This window comes from Thunnus thynnus, chromosome 13 (assembly GCF_963924715.1).
Source record: "Thunnus thynnus chromosome 13, fThuThy2.1, whole genome shotgun sequence".
In the NCBI taxonomy this organism is placed as follows: domain Eukaryota; kingdom Metazoa; phylum Chordata; class Actinopteri; order Scombriformes; family Scombridae; genus Thunnus; species Thunnus thynnus.
This window is the reverse complement of record NC_089529.1, coordinates 4,795,640-4,814,298: the sequence shown is the minus strand read 5'-3', so window position 1 is coordinate 4,814,298 and position 18,659 is coordinate 4,795,640. Positions and strand designations below refer to the sequence as shown.

General features: G+C 40.5%; 3 protein-coding genes across 4 annotated transcripts; 1 reads left to right on the top strand and 2 right to left on the bottom strand.

Moving 5' to 3' along the window:
* Positions 1-1,735: 1,735 nt before the first annotated feature.
* On the bottom strand, positions 1,736-6,205 carry thap12a (THAP domain containing 12a). Of its 2 annotated transcripts, none has more exons than XM_067607393.1 (5): positions 6,036-6,205; positions 4,826-4,943; positions 4,379-4,468; positions 4,250-4,286; positions 1,736-4,123 (listed from the first exon to the last, which is right to left on the bottom strand). In XM_067607393.1, the coding sequence occupies exons 3-5, from the start codon at positions 4,379-4,381 to the stop codon at positions 2,307-2,309; spliced, it is 1,857 nt and encodes a 618-aa protein (XP_067463494.1). In that variant the 5' UTR covers positions 4,382-4,468; positions 4,826-4,943; positions 6,036-6,205; the 3' UTR covers positions 1,736-2,306. The 2 variants fall into 2 exon arrangements, with proteins under 2 accessions (XP_067463494.1, XP_067463495.1); XM_067607394.1 differs by lacking the exon at positions 6,036-6,205 and adding an exon at positions 5,655-5,854.
* Positions 6,206-6,471: 266 nt separating this feature from the next.
* si:ch211-266i6.3 (cytoskeleton-associated protein 2) lies at positions 6,472-9,849 on the top strand. Its single transcript, XM_067607395.1, has 7 exons — positions 6,472-6,834; positions 7,324-7,406; positions 7,519-8,348; positions 8,437-8,782; positions 8,876-8,936; positions 9,127-9,421; positions 9,544-9,849. The coding sequence occupies exons 2-7, from the start codon at positions 7,362-7,364 to the stop codon at positions 9,806-9,808; spliced, it is 1,842 nt and encodes a 613-aa protein (XP_067463496.1). The 5' UTR covers positions 6,472-6,834; positions 7,324-7,361; the 3' UTR covers positions 9,809-9,849.
* A 611-nt stretch (positions 9,850-10,460) lies between these two features.
* Positions 10,461-18,061, bottom strand: stt3a (STT3 oligosaccharyltransferase complex catalytic subunit A). The gene is made up of 18 exons (XM_067607391.1): positions 17,980-18,061; positions 17,108-17,229; positions 16,944-17,004; positions 16,726-16,847; positions 16,373-16,518; positions 16,103-16,193; positions 15,910-16,016; positions 15,639-15,803; positions 15,119-15,299; positions 13,913-14,068; positions 13,701-13,792; positions 13,416-13,571; positions 12,654-12,842; positions 12,378-12,494; positions 12,187-12,289; positions 11,547-11,735; positions 11,126-11,241; positions 10,461-10,850 (listed from the first exon to the last, which is right to left on the bottom strand). Exons 2-18 carry the CDS (start codon positions 17,193-17,195, stop codon positions 10,812-10,814), a joined length of 2,118 nt encoding a protein of 705 aa, XP_067463492.1. The 5' UTR covers positions 17,196-17,229; positions 17,980-18,061; the 3' UTR covers positions 10,461-10,811.
* Between the last annotated feature and the right edge of the window lie 598 nt (positions 18,062-18,659).

Below are 18,659 nucleotides of genomic sequence, written 5' to 3'. Positions count from 1 at the left end.
AATAAGCACAAATATCAAATACGAGGGTCTATGATGAATGTATTTATTTATTTGAATGCAGCTTTGTCTAGGATAGTCCCTGAAACGCCAATGAAAGTTTGCTGGAAAGGTATGACTGTGCTGAATCAAAGCAATGTATTATATGTAACTGTAGCAGGTATCCCACAAGGCTATATCTGGATTGAGGGTCTAAGGATACAGGATGTTGTATGCTGTACAGAATGTAAATCCTCGTGCTACATGCTCTATCTTACTAAATTCATGTGTTAATAAAATACATGATAATAAAAGCATGAGAAACTTAACGAATGAGCTTCAAATATAATTATATATATTATATAAATAAATATATAAATATAATAATTTCTATTCATTGACTAATATATTGATGGATGGTAGCCTGGCAAATAGTTAAGAATCTTCATTAGTACTAATTGCTGATATTATAACTGGAATTTCACAGGCAATAAACATGAATTTCTGATAAATATTTAAAGTTAATACATATAAATTTAGGCTCTGACAGCTCAGATAACATCTATTTGGGCTGCCAAACGTCCTTTTCAGCAGGCAGCACTGCTCTTGTTTTGACTTCATACTCTCTTGGATTTGCAGCTTCCTCTTCTTCACAGTTTTTAAAGCAGATTCGGTTCATTTCATTCTCACTGATGCCCTCTATAGACCTTGGACGCACATCCTACCAGTCCTTTAGTAAACCATTTAAATCTCTCTCATCCTGTATTTCCACTATAGTCCTAACCCCCCCCCCCCCCTTTTTTTTGTCAATTTCAAATTAATCCATCAATCTTCATTACATTCTGTGCTCACAATCGGTCATCCATTAAATTACAGATGATAAAAATGGTAATTACTATAGTGAGCAACTAGTGTGCAGTTAAAGATGTCTGTTTAATATACACATTTCTGATAATGAAAGCACACTCGCTGTTAACACTCTATTTGTTACTGTCAGTGTTGTTAGGTTTTGAAATATTTTTTGTAAATATGTAACTAAGTTTGCCTTTCATTCATTAAATGACAAGTGAAAAACAAAGAGAACATTGGCTGAAGCAATATTGCTTAATTGTTATTGCTTTGACAAGACACTTTGACTTGTCATACACTTGGCATTAATCACAGCTTTTGGGACAGCAGCAAGAAACCATTTAACTCAGAATATGACTTCATGGTGAAGGAGACATGGCTGGAAGGGTGTGGAACAGTGCAGGCAGGCTAAATTGTTTGACTCTTCAATCATATCAGATTTCATTAACACCAAACACTATAGTAGAAATTTGAGTCTCAGGGTAGACGCTGACTCAGCTGTTTGTTCTCAAGCATACACTGCACTGTCAGTCATAATACCCCAAGTGCAAGATGGATAGTGATGCAGTAGATACTGGCACAGAGCAGCTAAGAATTATGGGCCTTATGCACACAGCAGAAGACTTAGAAGCATCACACTACCTCCAACCAATATGTACTGGAAAAAAACTCCATTAGAACCCAACACTTGAGTGATTAATTGTCAGGACACATCCCTAATACAAATATTTTAGGCGCTGCCCTGGTTGTTCTCATCCATCTTGCACCAGTGGTCCCTGTTCTGTCTTGAAAATAAATTTCTGTTTTAGTCTGGACAGAACGAAAACAAAATGTTCCTGCTTATTTGTGTCTCAAAAAACAGGGTTAAGAAAACAAAATATACATAAATTGAGAATAAGGACCAGAAAGGTTATCAAACCAAAGAGTCTACATCTTTATTTACATTTTCAGAGAAGGATTTATAGCTAGTCCCCCTTACCCAATTATTAAAGGTCAGCAAATTCTTGAGTGACACAGCAAAAAACACTTGCTTACAAGAGTATTAACTCCAATGTCTAAAACATCAACAATTTGCAACTGATTTGAACGATGGAGTCAAAGAAAGGTGATGGGGGAGCTGGAATTTTTAGATTTTTATGTTGTAAGTTTACAGGGTGTTTCACTGAGTTACAAAAGCTGGCTCACAAAATAGCATGAAAACAGCATAAAAAACAAAAGCAAAAACTCAAAAATGTCTGATACTCAATACATGACACTGCAGCCCAGATTCTCTTTCATCTACATTCTACATTTTAATTAAAAAAACAAAACAAAAAACAACTAGACGGCCCACGAAAGACGCTACTTCAGTATGAGGATTATAAAGTGAAAAACAAGAACAACAAAAAAGATGCTTATTTCATCAAGATAACACAACTTGCAAATGTCCTATTAACAAAGCTGCGGATCACCTGCCTGGAGGTTTAACTACCACATCATAACTAAGACACCTCCTCTGTGTCAGGGTATGTCTTCATGTAGACTTCAACCATTGTATCCAGATCACACTCAACATCATAGTTCATGTTCAACAGAGCGAGACTTTTTGATTTGAACTTATCAGGTGTGTTCTCCATGTACATCCTGAAGCGCTTATATGCATCATCACAGCTATCCTCCAGAGCCAAGGTAGGCAGGATGCCGATCAGTCTCAGGACTGCGAGCATGTTTGGGAAGAACTTCACGTCGGCTAGCTGCAGCGTTTCATGGAGACTAGAAGGAAAAGTCTCACCTTTGCCCTTTTTGCTCCATTTGACCCACCAACAATGCAGCTCAGCGGACAGGGTTCCAGCATTGGGGATGTCATCTTTAAACAATTGCACGTTTTCTTCATCGGGTTCGGTGGACTTGTGCTGCTCTATGACTGCAGGCACTAGTGACAGACATCTCAGAGCCTTCAGGTGGTTCTCACAGAAGAGTTCATTCACTTCTTTGATGACATGGTTCACAACAGGAACAGACAAGTGCTCCTTGTAGTAACTCTCTGGCCGAATGGTTCCCGGTTCTGACTGATGCTTTCTCAAGAATGATCGAGGAACTGTGACTGGGATGTCCAGCGCAGCAGCAAGGTTACTGGCTTCATCGTTCCAGAACTCATGATACACGTCGATGTTGTCGGACACTTCCTTCAGGGAGTGCAATACAGCTTTTAAGCTGTGTGCAGCAAAATGCACGTCTGTTGCTTTCCCTTGCATGTTCTTCCCAAATGCCCTTGTAAGTGTCATAGTGTTTTTCAGGACAACAAGCGCCATGATGAACTCGAAATCAGCCAGCGCTTTTGAAATCTCTAAGGCGTCGTGTGTGACTTGATCGTTCCACCTCAAGTCCTCGTTGTCATGTACGCTGTCCACACAGAGTAGCAATGCCTCTAGGATTTCCACAGCCACCTCAAACGCGTCATGACGTCTGGTCCAGCTGGTACGACAGATCTCCTTCAGTTCATTGGCTTTCTCCTCTTTCTCTGGGTAGAAAATCGAAATGGCGTGCTCCAACTCCAAATACAGTGAAGGGGTCTGACTGAAGAATGACTCAATCTTCTTAAGGGTACACATGACAAGCTGAACCCCTGACAAAGCCATACCACCGGCCAGCGACATGTTCAAGGTATGAGTGGATCTTAGCGTAAGCACTGCCATTGGATACCTCTCCATCAGTTTGGCGGCAAATGTTTTTATTTTACTAAAATGTGCCCCAGAGCAGGAGTGGGCTTGACCTCTACACTGTTCCATATTTAAGCCCCATTTGTCTGTCATTTCAGAGAGCAGTTTCTCTGCCAGGGCATCTCCATCTCCTTCAAAGGACAAGAATCCAACAAACCTCTCCCGCTGGCAGTTTGACTGGTCCACAAAACGGAGAAAGACTGGGAGGTACCATTCTCCTGAGATCTTCACCAAATCATCAGTAATTAATGAGAAAAAGATGTTTTGTTTAACTTCCTCCATCAGCTTTCCACGGATGCATTTCTCGCACACCTCAATCAATTGACTCAGCTGAGCTGATGAGCAGCACTCCTTATTTGCATCGTGCCTCGTCTTTAGGACTTCATCTCCACAACTCATGCGATATTCTAACAATGCCTGAAAGTTGCTTGACCCAAGGCTGTCCTGTTTATTATCACCAGGCCCTGTCGGAGGAATGCCTTGGTCTCCCAACAGTACAAGAACTTCAAATAATGACTTGAGATACTCTTTGTATTTCTCTTCCTCCGGGATTGTCTGGACATCTTCTTTATTTGTCTCTGCTTGAGACTTTTTGATTTCTACAGGGAAAACAGAAATGATTGAAAGCCAAATCAATTATTCATCTTGTGACAAATGTGGGTGTGAGATTCATTTGCTGCAAAAACAAGTGATAAACGTGTGTGTGTGCTGATATTTCTACTTACTTTTTCTCCCCTTACTCTCCTTTTCATCATCTTTGGTCTACAATATAAAAAGGAAAAATTAAAATTTGGATTACATAGAGTGGCAAATTATTCTTATCATTTAAAGCAATTAAGATTTAATTCACCCACCATCTCTTTACTGCGTTTGACCTGTCCATTTTGAGGTTGGCCTGGTGCATCAAAGATAGTTGGAATGGCATCATCCTTCAAGACTGTACTCTGAAAACAAAGTCAAGTCAAAACTGTTTATTGTACAGAACATATGGTGACTGAATCAATAATTACTTCAGTTTAACTTGAATACTCAAATATTCATAAAAAGCACACTATACTGTATTTATATAATGTTACGTGACATAGGCTAATTTATAAAGCTGGTGTAGCCCCTTTTCACATTTTAAACTAATTAAAACATAATTATGAATATTATATTCCATTTCTGCTAAGTCTGCTCCACTAGATGCCACTGAACTCTACACACTGCAACTTTAAAGATTGGAAATGACATGGGGGAATGTCACACTGTCCTCTGTGGTTTGGTTCTAAGACCATGTGCAGCTTGAAGAAATAACTTACACTATCAGTGGAAGATGTTACAAAATGTTTCCCACAAAGTCTGTAGTATCTGTACAACTGGTTTGGTGATTTGTCGATGAGATCTTGCCGCTGGCATTTTTCAACCCACTTCTTGCACCTGTAGGGAGACATCAAACCAACATGTGAAAAAAGTTGAAAGTCAACAGAAATTTGGGTTTGGAGGTTATATTATGGTTACACTCAATTCAACAAACTCACAAATGTTTTCTTTTTCTTGAGATGTTATGAATATGCAAGGTATGATATATAAGCCAGCCACTGAAAACCGTCTACAATAATAAACGCGCTCATACTGTGAATAGTCCTTTTAAGGTTATGAACTTTTCAGGAATAAAATACCGGGGCCGCAACATCCGCTGCAAAAGTAAGAACTAACGTTAGACGTTTACTGTCTGCTACCCAACATGCTGTATTTTTTAACATCAGCTTTGCCAAAACATTTTAACAACACGTACAAGGTCTCATGACGTGCGAGGCGTGTTTACTGTCAGCGGAAAGCAGGTGCACGTAAACCTGTCAAACGTCTGAATTAAGTTCCAGCGTTACAAAGAAAACAGCTCTAACCTTACATGTTCAATAAATAAGGTACAACCGGGCGAATTATAACGTTAGCCCTTAAATACAGCTTAAACGAAGCTTTGACATTTCAACCGTAATTAGCCGGTTTTGCAGGCAAAAATTGTTATGATGTCACCTTGGGTTCAGCAACATCAACAAAATTATTAAAAGAACTCTTCTTTCTGAGTAGGTTAGCTGTGGAGCTTCCTGTTTGCTTTAGCATCGCTGTTAGCATTAGTTAGTTGGTTACCTTTCTGGATCATGAGGGAACCTGAAGAGTGGCTGAGGGTCGGACTTGCCACTAGTGCAGTTCAGCACAGCGCATTGAGTCTGCATTATAAGTTTATTATAAAGCAGGTAACTAAAGCGAGTTGCTTTTCGAGGATACCTAACTGCAGTACTAACGCTAGCTGTCAATTGACACGGAACATCGAGACGACTTCCGATTGTCGCTTTCAGAATAACATATTGTGTTTTGGCAACGTGTTATAATAACATGCTTTTTAACAATACATCCGAAGAGTTTTACATTTTATTAGATGTAAGTACTTTTCCAAATTCCCCTATACCAACTAGAATACATTAGGTTGTTAAATTATAAACGTAAACCGCAAATGTTTACTCTGCTTACCAGACAGTTCGAGAGGATCCCTGCTGATGTTTTTGATCTTTAACTTTATAGCTTTATATCTCCTAATGGCCACAGTCTCTACACACAAACCATCTCCCGCCTTCACGATTGTAGTTTGGATTTTATTTTGAAGGCAATTCCGCTTGAAGTTTGGCGCGCTTTGTTTGTTTCCCATAATTCATAGCAGTCTTTTCAAACGGTTGAAAACAAAAACAACATGCTACGACATGTCTTTGGAAAATTCAACTTTATGATGAAACAAACACAGTCGTTGATTACTATAAGCCTATTTATTAAAACGTCAGCATTTGCACTCATACACTTGGACACATGACCTCTCTTTACTATTGTAAAGCGAGATCCTGTGTACATCGTAGTAACGTGATGCTATTGTAATGACATTAGATAACATCACTCTGACCATTACAACCGACCTGCACATGCCCTGCAATGGGCGTGTGGCAGTTTGGATGGACCGGTATAAGTGGAATCCTATTTTCTTTCAAAATCATTCAAACGTCAAGGGACGAAAACATGAGGGCTGGACATGGGTGATGGATGAATGAATGAAGCTAGTATTCTTCAATTCTCGTTCTTAGGTTTGAGTCGATTGGTTGATATTGTTCTCTCGCGATACTAAAGTAACCAATTGCAGCGCAGCGGCGCCACTTCAAATCGAAAGTTTTTTTTCCGATGGAGCCAGTACACCCATGAGCCAGTCAGGCGACCTGTTTTGAGTTGCGGTGTTGCTGTTACGGAGGGATTTTCCTCGCATTTTACAATAAAGGAGCAGAACAGGGTAAGTTAACGTAGATTTCATTAACTTAATATAAATATATGTATAAGTACAGTCCGTGCACAAGAGCAGAATTACAGCTGATGTATTGCTTAATGTTTGTGTTTTGCTTGTGTCAACGTGGGCGAACGATTCGAAGATCGCTGGAGTTTAGCGAACAATTTCTTTCATATTGATGAACATAACGTGCCTAAAGGTTGATAAAATCAGAGTCGCTGTCGCTTTATAACCCTAACTCTCGATGACATTTTCTGTAAACATAAAAATAGCACATATCAATATTCAATTACGTTACAGACACTCACCCGGCAAATCTCATTTTCACGAATTCACTAACCTTATAGCGTCATGTTACGTTAGGCGTAATAACTCGGCTTTACTCACTGAATATGCCAAGTATCCTAACATATTAGATAATGTAATGACCCTGTGTATGTGTATGTTATTTATTGCAACCGTGTTGGTGTATTTATTGCGTTGTTTACCTTTCAGAAATCTCCATTGATTTAACCGCTGATTGAAGCTTCACAATGGACAACGTCGCAGTTTCAAGGAGAAAACACACCAATAAGAAAGTAGGTTAACGTTAATGAGCATCATATGATAACTTGTCATGTTGTGAAAAGTTACATTCAGAGAAGTCCAAATGTATCCTGCCTAATGGTTGTATTGTTTTAATTGCATTAGGGAAACAAGGAGAATGCTCAGCCTGCACATGGAAGCAAGTCCGTCATTAGAAGAGAGTTTTCTAAAACAACATCCGCTGCTCTCCTCCAACTGAAAAGAAACGAAAAAGAGGAGTCTCTGGGGAAAAGCGGTCCTCTTAAAGCTACAGCCAAACAGGCAGACACAAGGTCAATGTCTGGTGATGTTCTGAAAAAGATCAAGTCTGTGCAGAGAGATGGGAAAATAGCTGCTGCTGGTGATGCCAAACAACGACAAACACATAGCCAGGCCTTCCTCACTGAACAGGCTGTGAAACACAGAAAAATAGCTGCAGAAGCTCCAAAGCCACCAGCTGCTGTGCCATCATCCAAATCTGCTCCCGGCACGTACAAAGGCAAGATTGTCCAGTCAAAGATTGGATCCATTTGGAAGTCAAGTGCCAAAGCGGGTGGAGCAGATCCAAAACCACCAGCAAAACCAGAGAGCCAGAGAGTTGGAAATTTCACAAAAAACAGGTCCAAATCTGTTGCTGACCTGCATGGGCGTGGCACACTAAAACCTGCACCGACAAGGTCCAAGTCAGTGTCAGATGGACTTGCGCAGGTGTCCAAGCCCACCGTCACCAGCCGTCCTCCTACTGCGTTCCGCTCCGCCCGCCCTCCTGCCAGAACCGTCCCAGTGACACTAACCAGTACCAGCTCCAGAAACACTACTGTGGCTCCCACCAAAAAAGGTGGGACTCAGAATTCAAAGCCAAATATTTCAGTGACAGACAAGAAGGTCAACAAGCCTCCTGTCACAAGCACCCTCAGCCAATACAGATTTTCTATGGAGACTGCAGAGGAAAGAAGGTAACATTGTTTTTTACACACTTGATGTTTTTCTTGGTGTTACTGTACATCAGACATGTTCAAAAATGTTGTTGTGTTCCCCCCACAGAGCGAAACTGGCAGATTGGCTGGCCTCCAAGGGCAAGACTTTTAAGAGACCAGCCATGACAGCAGCAGCACCACCCATAACCAAAGCACCGGTACCTGCAAAACCCAAAGCAGATCTGAAACCCCAATCTCATGTGGAACCTCAGCCTGCTGCACAGTGTGACCCTGAACCTGAACCCAGTCTGGAAGCAAAAAAGCCGGACTCTCCTGCTGCTCTCTGTGCAGATACCCAGGGAGCAGAATTAACAACACACAGCCAAACTCCAGTGATCATGAATACCACCCTGGACCTGCTGGAAATCTCAGATGTAGATCTGCCTGTTGACCCGCAGGAAAGAGTTGATGATGTAAGGAAACTGTGTCTTGTGATGTTTTAGTTGGATTCAAAATATTACTGTTCACACTAACAAACTAAAATCTCTTGTTTTCATTTTTTACAGATTGTTGTGAACCTGTGTGATGCATTGGATGCCATGGAGACGCCCTCTAAATGCACTGATGGTAAGTTCATCCTATCTGCATACTATGATCTGTTTGGAGTAGAGTAAAATACTTTAAAATTAATATTCAATCTGCTGAGGTCACTGGCATTTCTGGTCTTAAAAAGAATAATAGTTGCAGTTGTTGTTGTTGCACTCTACACAGACGCTTCTATTTACATGAACACTTTTGTCATTTTTGTTTCCATAAGACCTTTCACAGGTGACAGATGAGTGCAGTAATGTTGAGATGGAGGACTGTAAGCTGAAGGATGAAGGTGAAAAGGTGGAGCTGAAGAATGAAATCCCTGAGGATGTCAGTGAGCAGCCGAAGGACGAGCAAGTGAGGGATGGAGCAGCAGAAAGTGCTGAACAGAAGGTCAAGACAGATGATGTTGAGGAAGTAGAGAGTGATGATGATGATGAAGACGTGATGGAGACCACGCCACAGATGGAGGATGCCTCAGTTGTAAAATACAGTGTTAAGACAACTCCATACTTGCAAAGGTGAGACCCTCTGCTTTCATTTGTGATACTAGCATCCTCCTTTTCCTCATGCTTTCAACTGTTTCATTATGAAGCCATAAATTAAACTGTGGCAAATTATTTTCACTATCCCTCGTGTTTAGTGTCAAGAAGACAATCGAAGACGAGGTCAGCACAAGCGGATCCAGGCGAAAGAGCAACATCAAAGATCTGAAGTTTCTGACTCCAGTGCGACGTTCCTGCCGCATCCAGCGCAAATCCTCCCGTCTGCCATCCATGCTGGTCGATCATGATCCCTGTGTGTCCTCACTGGCTGAACTGGTGAAGCTGGATGATGATCCCAACGCCTACATCTACAGAAAAAACCCTGCACTTCTGGAAGATCTGCCAGACCAGCCCAGGCAGTGAAGGGGACTCTAGATGGGCATCTTTTTTTTTTTTTTTTTTTTTTTTTTAAAAAAAGCAAAGAACTGTATGAATGTATGGGACTGGAACTAATGGACACTTTATACTGGTATTTTAAAATAGTTTAACTAATCTTAATGCATCTGTGCAAAGAATTTTCAATTGTCACGTTTTTTATATTGGGGGAGGGACATACAATTCCTGCCTAAGTATTCTTTTCTGTTCTGAATATTTTATTGACTTTCCCTGTTGTTGACAAGTATTGCTGAATGCACTACAATAAAAGGAAATATTATCTTACAGTTGTGCTTTGCTTTCCAATGTTGATAATACAAAGTCCTGAAAAAAAATGCATCTTTATTTTACAGCCTACACATGAACAAAGATTTGGTAAAGCTTTAGTGAAGATCCAGGAGCATCTTGTGAATCTCAAGCTCATTTCGTGAATCGAGCCAGTTTCCATCATCATGTTATACAGTAGCTGAACTAGGAGAGTGGGGAAGACCCACTAAAATCTAGTCTATCTTCACTGTAACAGGTAGAGAGTACAATTTCCCTCCCAAATGTAGGTTTACTAAGTGTTTTGTCTACATCAAATTCATACAGTTCCCTTGTCAGTTTATTATGTGCATTTTGAGAGGAAGAAAAACACAAATCATTTTCTTATGTTTAATCCCACTTTAATTGACCACACTGTAAAAATCCAAAGCGCTCTTAAATGAACACTGCTTTCTTTTAGCCGCTTCATGGCGAATTACACTTCCTGACAGACTGGACGTTTTGACACCCGCTCCCTCTGATCCCAGATGAGACATTTCATTATAACAATTAAAAAAAAAAAAGAAAATCATCCACACACAAAAAAATCAAAATCTCTTTGATGCAAATTTCTTCCCCCAAACAAAAAGTATAAAAAAGTATTCTTTTCACAACTCATCCGCTGACCACAGGGGAACGTGTTCAGTGCTGTGCGCTAAATCTGTGTTTTCACTGCTGTCTGAAGGTTTTATGTCCTGGAAAGACCCCGGTTGTCCAGATCTTTCACCTAAAGGATAGAACACAAGACTTGTTTAGAAAGGTCTGTTAAAATGCAGCTGTTCACAACTCATAATGGATTTGAATATAGTTATTTTTATTTACAGTCTATAAAACATGAAAACAGCAAAAAAAACCCCAAAAAAAACAACACAAGGTGATATCATGTCTTGTTTTGTCTACCTAAAGTTAAAAACCTAAAACTATTCAATTTATTAGAATGTAAGAAAAATAAAAGCAACCACTAAATACAGTTGGGTAAGAAGTTTTTTTTTTAAGTTTTACCTTGTATATCCTAACCAGCCAGTGCTCTGTTGTGTAGGCCTCCTCCAACACATCCAGTTCGAAGTCTTTGTTCCCAATCTCAGCGTTCCTCACTCTGTCATAACCCGGTGGGCGCTCTGCAAAGATCATTGAAATCATTGAATTATACCATGGCTGTGGACAGTGGAGTTCATCACAGCATAGAGCAACTCATATCTACACAAGTCAACAACTGTGACAACTAGGAATCGTGATGTTCACGGTGCTGCTCCATGTTTTTTTTTCCCCTTTTAATAAAGTGTACTTATGTCAAACTAGAGGCTTTGTCATCCTAAACTTCACTGTCCTTTCAAAAATGCTTGGATATAAGTCATTGTGATTTTAAGTTCAAACTAGGCCACACATGGTGACAAACAACAGACTCGACCGTAGAGTTACTCACTGGCCTCTGTGTAGACCTGGCCAAAGCGGTAGTAGCACATCTTGTACATGAGGCAGTTGAGCAGGACAGGAGAGCCCTCGCGATCCACTCTGAACTCCCCGGTGGGAGTGTAGTAGTCGTGCTCCTTGATGTGTTTTCCTGTGTCTGTGCTTCCCCCAATACGGACCATCCACAGAAACTTGTTGATGTCTGTGATGCAGAGAAATAGATCCATTAGAGACGTGGTGCTAAATATGCCTTCTCAGTAATATCTCAATCACTCATTATATATATTTCAATCAATCATTGTCCAATGACCATGCAATAATGCTTCTGTGAACTTTATGCCATGAATATGTCAAATATTTTCTGGTATAGCAGTTATTACAGCTGAGAGAGTATAGGCTGATTTTTTTCTGCACCTTCTCATAAAATTTAAAAGGAGTAATCAAATTGCACCTAAAAACAAATTCACTGCCCATTGGAGCACATCTGCATCCCACCATCAAGTGAAAAAATGCCATTACATTTGAGGGAATTTGACTATTAAATCCAACTCTGTAAGACGTCTACCTGCAGGGGGAGGGTGTCTGTGCACCTGTATGTTTGAGTCAAGGCTCAGTGTTTTAAGTACTGTGCATCTCCTGATATTGGGACGTACCATCTGAGGAATAACCCGTCAGTCCTCCGAAGATGACCAGGACATAACTGACATCCAGCTCCCTCATGATCTCATACGCCCGCTCCTCTGTGGATGCCATGGCCTACAGAACAAACAGCAGCCCAGTCAGCACGACAACACTTAGAAACATGGTGACATTTTCACATTACCTTGAAGGTCAACTAGCTCACCTGTCCAACTCTGGAGATGTGCGTGTTGTTCCATGTGTTGTTGTCCACTAGAATGGTTCGGTTAGCCATGGCAGTTATCTGATAGCCGTAATCCCACCATGACATGACTTTAGCATCCTAGAAAAAAAAAAAAAAAATACAACTCAAGTATCTGAATGGAATCCTTTTAACTAAATGGCTATATGACTGTGCAAAACTCACAGTTGAAGTTACTAGTTAGGAACTCTTTACTGATTTACTTCCGATTGATTCTTTGTATCTTTGAGTATGACTGACCTCTGGAGTGTTGTGGCGAAGCCAGTAGTAGGCCTCTCTGAAGTCATCGAAGATGATGCGGCTGCCATCGCCTCCACGGGCCGACAAGACAATAGAGGGAGAGGAGTAGGCTTCGCTGGTCACCCAGGTAGAGTGAAAGGTGTATGTGATGAGGAAGAAGGCCATGACCAGAATCATCCCACTGGCAACCTGGTAGATATGTACAACACGGGATATCATCAGGTTTTACAGTTCTGTCTGTGGGACCACCAATGTGCTTTTATTCTGACTACTAGGATTTAAAAAAATAAATAAAATAAAATAAAAAAATCAGGAAAAATCTCTGGCCTGCTTCATTTAACAAGAATGTTAAAGGTCTCTGAAACAATATTTAGAGAATGAAAAGGCAGAAGCTTTGTGACAAGGTCTTTCAACGCCCAGCATTTTGATTATTTGTGATCTAATTTTTTATGGTCCTGAGTCATTGTTAACTATAAACTTTAACTTCTGACTTGCTGCTTTGACAAAGCGTTGTTGGCTTTCTCCTTATCATATTTATAGCTTTAGAAGCTATACAAAAAAAAACAAAATTTCTGTCAATGCAGTGGTATCTTAATACTGTTAATCATCACGCCTCTTGCTGGTACTGGATCAGAATAAATAAGATTAACCCATTTAAATTTAAATATTTTTATGTCAAAACAGGTGCAGTCAAACTGTCAACACACTCTACACACAACCTCTAACAGCTGTAACTTTGAACCAGTCTCTCAGACCTCCCACCTCATTTTTGATGGGGTAGGTGGAGTCTTGCTGCTTCTTGCTCTTCTTGTCTGGCCGGCTGACATCCAGATTCTTCATGTAAGTGGTTAACACCTGGGACACACCAATGCCTGACAGGATGCACATGACTGGGGCCAGCACCAACATCAGACGCACCTGAAGAGGCAACAAACAAGCTGTACTTTATCCCATGTGATGTATAGTAGGTGCTAATTCACTTTCCTAAATATATAAGTGGCTCTTAAGTTATGTAAATAAATCCACATGATTTTACGCAGGACGTACCATGACGGCTGAGAAGTACATGCTGGTGACTCCATACATGATGATGAAGATCCTGGCATCCGACAAGTTGTTGAAACAGTAGTAAAGACCAACTGGAAGGAAAGGATATAACCATCAGTCAAAACTCACCTGTGCTCGAAGCTTACATTGAGCTGTGAGCTTCATTTGCATCAAAAGTGGAGTGATCGTACAGTATCAGAATGTACACTTGCCTGGGAACATAAAGACCAGCAGCTGGAGGTCAAAGTAGTATGAGGACCAGGTGGTAGGCTGGTGCTCAGAGACAGAGGCGATGATGGGGATGTTGTTCTTGGCATAGGAGGGGTCCAGCAAGGAGTAGAAACGACCAGTCCATGGAGAGATCTTACCTAAGAGGAAGAAGGGAAATATACCTTAAGTCAGACATGATCCAAACCAAAAAGACCTTAAAATTCAGTTTCTCACAAAAGGAAAAGAGAAGCCTTTAAGAGAAGTTTTTTTCCATCCAATTAAGTCAACTAGTGCTGTCAATCTTCCTCTGTAAATACAATTTGAGTTTCATTCCTTATAATTTTAATATTTGAATTATATCCAATTTTTAAATGCTCAAATTTAGCCTATTATTAATAAAAATTACTGTGTACCTATACACATGCTTATGCACTGCCAATGCCACTATCAGCATGTGGCTGTTATATGTTCTGTCCACTAAAGGGCATCCCAGCATTACCAATTAACAGGTGATAGCTTTCTTGCTAAGTAATATGAATAATGTTAATCATTATCATCATCATACTGGATCATAGTAATTAAACTACATGCTAAACTGAAATATAAATAAATCCATGTCAGTATAAGCTTTTTTACATTAATATGTGACGTGTTATTTGGGTCGGGATGCACTGCAAGTCTAAATGATAGTGTAAGTAGGAGCTCTGTGTCCAAACCCCAAACTGCAGCTGCAGCATTGATCACTCAGGCTCAAGTCTTTTACTGTGGGTCTGCTTTTTTAAAAGAAAATTTCTGTTTGTTGACAGAAATCCAAAAACTTTCCACATACACAGCGGTGATCTCTGTGGGTGAATTACTTTCTGCCATTTCTGATATTGTCACATTACGTTAGCACATTAAATGTGACATTGTGATTCAGTCAGACTCAGAAAACGTTAATGTTCATCAGATGTAACAAAAGTATTTTGTTTTAACATGCTGATAGGCCAGGCCATAAGTGAGAAGGTGAGAAAGGCGAGATTCACTAACATTAGTCAATGCATTTATAAAAAATAAAAAAATACACATTTGAATAGTAATTTCAGCATTCGATTAGTTGCCTTTTTTTTTACTATTTGAATTATATTCAACTCCTGAAATTTGTTGCAAAAGCCCTAAAGTCAACCTAAGCCAACATATTTACTGGTGCACTTGGTCAACCCCCTTACCTGTCAGCATGAGAACGGTGCCCACAGACAGCAGGATGAAGCCCACCAGGGAGATGACGCTCTTGAACAGCACCTCAAATTGCTGGGCATTGAGTTTGCTGCGCAGGTAGTCTACAAAGGCATGAATCTGGCACAAGCCGAACACACCGAAGGCTGCCATGTGCTCTGACGACTGCACCGGCTGGTAGAAGGGAGACAGGGACAGAACAGAGTGAACCCTATTTTCCCCCGTCATGTCGCCTTGATTATATTTTGACCTTCATCACAGTACGTCTAAAATCACATGGCTTTGGATGAGAACAACTGGAAGCTGGCAAGTGATTTAAAAAAAAAAGGCCAGGTTTATATTGTTGAAATGAAGGTTTAGGTAATATTTTTTTTCCTTTTTCTGGATTCTGAAAATGTCCTGTCAACTGAGGCATGACCCATGATGTAATGTCTAACTCATCACACTACTATCACATAAAATCTTGAACATCTAGAGTCTATGTGTGACTGATGTGACATAAGATCATCTTACCTGGAAACCAACAAATGAGATCTGCATGGAGAGGATGGTGCCCAGACAGTAGACTGTGCAGTAAGCAACGTAGATGCGGTGCGAGAATCGTCCTGTGAGCATCAGAACCAGGACGTGGAGGGGGATAAGGTTGATCAGGAACACGTAGCCACCCCAGGAGGAAACCTACGTACACACAAACAGCTTATCATGACCTCTGTAAACTCTGAATTCAGTCAGTAAAGCATGCATTTTTAGATCTCCTCTACACCTATTAGCATCATCTGCTCACCATGTAGAAGTAGGCCAGAGCGCACATGGAAGACCAGTACACTGAGCCTGTTTTGACAGCCTTGATCCACATGTAGTAGGTCAACAGCATACAGAAGATGGCAATACCTAAGAAGCACAGCACAGAGGAATTGGGTTAACAATCGTTGTCATGTTTACATTATATAATATTGCTATGCACATCAGGTGTATACCTTCATTATCATAGGAGCCAGCAACAGAACGAGAGATATAACCAGGCACCACTGCAATCATGGCTGCCGCCAAGAGCCCAGCACCTGCATCCTAAAGAGACAAGAATCTGTTTAGTGGCATGAAGCATGAACTTGACTTCTAACGAAGAAGACTGCATTCAACAGAAAACAGTCCTATACTGAGTGTGCATTTCAATAATACTATTATGTTTTATTATGTTTTATTGTTTTATAACAAACGATGTTTGTGCATCTAATTGTCTGTTATACCTTCAGTTCCTTGGTGAAGTGGTAGGTGACTATGGCAGTGAAGGAGGAGAATAAGGGAGCCAGGAAGACACAAACATTACGGATGTCAATGGTGATGTGGAAAAAATGTAGGACGTGGTACAGGACGGCAGAGGTGATCATCAATCCTGGTGACGGAGGAGAGGGAAAAAAAAAGGTGTTCAAGTCAGCTTTACATTGGCTATACTGACTGTATACATGAGGTACACTGACATCTCTTATCTAAAATTCATACGAACACGTGAACTGCTCTACTTACTGCTCCATACAAAATACAGTTTAGAAGCCTGTACTGTCTACTTTTATTTTTTCAAGTAATGTCTTCTGATTCCTACCTGGATAAATGGTGCCACCAATGATCCTCCCAAGAGGATACCATGCCCTATCATCAAACCAGTTGTGAAACTTATAAAATCCTTCTTCTGCCAGGAAGCGGGTGGTACGGTAGTTGAAGTATCTGAGGGTGAGGTGAGGGTGAAAGTGAGACCTTACTTTAAGGAAAAAAAAACAATTAACAACACTTGCAAATAACTGCAACACAAGTAGCACTTACGGATCAAACTCATGGATGACGCTTTCAAACCTCAAGACGGAAAAGAGTCTGGTGGAGAATGCTGAGGAGGAGGAAAAGCACACAGAGCGATGTGTTTTTAATATTTGGGAGATAACACTTGTTGTTGCAAAGTAGATGTAATGCATAGGATGCAGAAGACTCACAGAGGACAGCAGCCATAGACAGAATGAGCAGCTTCAGCAGCGTGTCCTGCTTCTCATAGGACAAACGCAGGAAGCCCAGCTTGGTCATTTTGGCGAGGTTCAGGGACAGCTCACCGTACTACCTGATGGGAGGAGGACAATCACCGCAAAACTCATAAAGAGGTACAAACAGGACAGCTGTGGAGCAAAGCACAGCAGCGGCATCTTGTTCTAGTTACACTGTATTAATATAAGTTTAATTCTTAGAATAAACTCCTGCAAAATGAGAAAATCTTTTCAGGTCTTCTGTTAGGAGTAAACTTCCATGTCCAGCCCAACCAGAGGAGGCCACGCACTAAGATGTGGCGTCAGGAAGCAGGAAGCACCCACTCTGGGAAACCTCTGCAGCAGTTTGGAAGATGCCTGTCCTATTCACATTTTGCATTGAGTATTTTGTACACAGAAAACAAACTATCACGCTCACCATAGCTCTAATTAATGCTAACTTTCAAAGCAGCACCAACAGAACGAGCCTGAACTGACAGTTAACCATCCAAGCTACAGCTAATATGTGTTAACCAGCTATCAACACGTATCCTGCGTACATTTACAATTAAAGCAACATATATAAAACAGCCTCTTATAGCTTCTCGGCATCAGGCCGGCTGGTATTGATGCTGCTTCCTTCCAGTTTTAGCCTAAAGTGTGTAATGTTAAGCAGCTAGCTAGCTAGGCTAACCTGCTCGGTTAGCAGCTATATAATGAACATTCAGGCCTTATATAGAAAATACAAGCGACTCCTTCACATATCAAAGTAGCATAACAGCCTAAAATAAAAATGGGTGCTTTATCTGACATACGAGGTTTAATATTTAATGTTCAATAAGACTCACCCCTGCTCCGCTGCTGTAACTCATACACTTTCTACGTACAACCTTCACCGTGAACTAATCCCGCCCCAACCACGCCATGGTACACGTTTATTGGTTGAGTGTCGGTCAAAAGTAATGCCACATAAATCTGATTGGTTCATTGCTTGTCATTCAACTTGAGTTCCCCACTTTGCCGCTGTAGTGTAGTGACGTGTCCTTAGTGAGGAGAGGCGAGGTGTCGCCCCCTTCTGGCTCAAAACTCATGCAACAATCAAATTTCATGTTATTTCGGTGGTTCCACTTCATGAAATGCATAGATACAAAAACTGAAGGAAAACAGCAAATATAAACAGTTAATAACTATATGACAATATAACATTATCAACAATTGATTCAATAGTATAAAAGCAATAATTTCTAGTCTAGTTAGAGGAATATACTGCAGGACATAAAGTCTGCAGTCTCAACAGTGTTCCTTAGTTAATCTGTCACCTGTTAGCAAATGTAAGAGGCTACACAACATACTGTATGTTTCTGAAAGTACATTTTGAGTGGAGGAAAATAATAATACTTTGTAGTTGTTTGTTTACAAAAATAAGAGGTGTGCTGTCTGTTTCTTCTTGGGATCAGATTAGACTGTTTTTCCAGTAACCAGGCAGTGCAAACTTCACTGTGACCATCATAACCATGTCATCATGTAA

What these genes read in the sequence shown, in the direction of transcription:
- thap12a (XM_067607394.1), bottom strand. Translation starts at nt 5,740, where the DNA reads ATGCAGACTCAATGCGCTGTGCTGAACTGCACTAGTGGCAAGTCCGAC. An exon ending in TTCCCTCATGATCCAGAAAG is followed by an intron (nt 4,944 to 5,654) that starts GTAACCAACTAA and finishes GTCTCCCTACAG; the next exon opens with GTGCAAGAAGTGGGTTGAAA. An exon ending in TCAAACGCAGTAAAGAGATG is followed by an intron (nt 4,287 to 4,378) that starts GTGGGTGAATTA and finishes TTTATATTGTAG; the next exon opens with ACCAAAGATGATGAAAAGGA.
- si:ch211-266i6.3 (XM_067607395.1), top strand. Translation starts at nt 7,362, where the DNA reads ATGGACAACGTCGCAGTTTCAAGGAGAAAACACACCAATAAGAAA. An exon ending in GAGACTGCAGAGGAAAGAAG is followed by an intron (nt 8,349 to 8,436) that starts GTAACATTGTTT and finishes TTCCCCCCACAG; the next exon opens with AGCGAAACTGGCAGATTGGC. An exon ending in GCCCTCTAAATGCACTGATG is followed by an intron (nt 8,937 to 9,126) that starts GTAAGTTCATCC and finishes TGTTTCCATAAG; the next exon opens with ACCTTTCACAGGTGACAGAT.
- stt3a (XM_067607391.1), bottom strand. Translation starts at nt 17,195, where the DNA reads ATGACCAAGCTGGGCTTCCTGCGTTTGTCCTATGAGAAGCAGGACACG. An exon ending in TCTCATTTGTTGGTTTCCAG is followed by an intron (nt 15,300 to 15,638) that starts GTAAGATGATCT and finishes CCCTTCTACCAG; the next exon opens with CCGGTGCAGTCGTCAGAGCA. An exon ending in CACCGTTCTCATGCTGACAG is followed by an intron (nt 14,069 to 15,118) that starts GTAAGGGGGTTG and finishes TCTTCCTCTTAG; the next exon opens with GTAAGATCTCTCCATGGACT.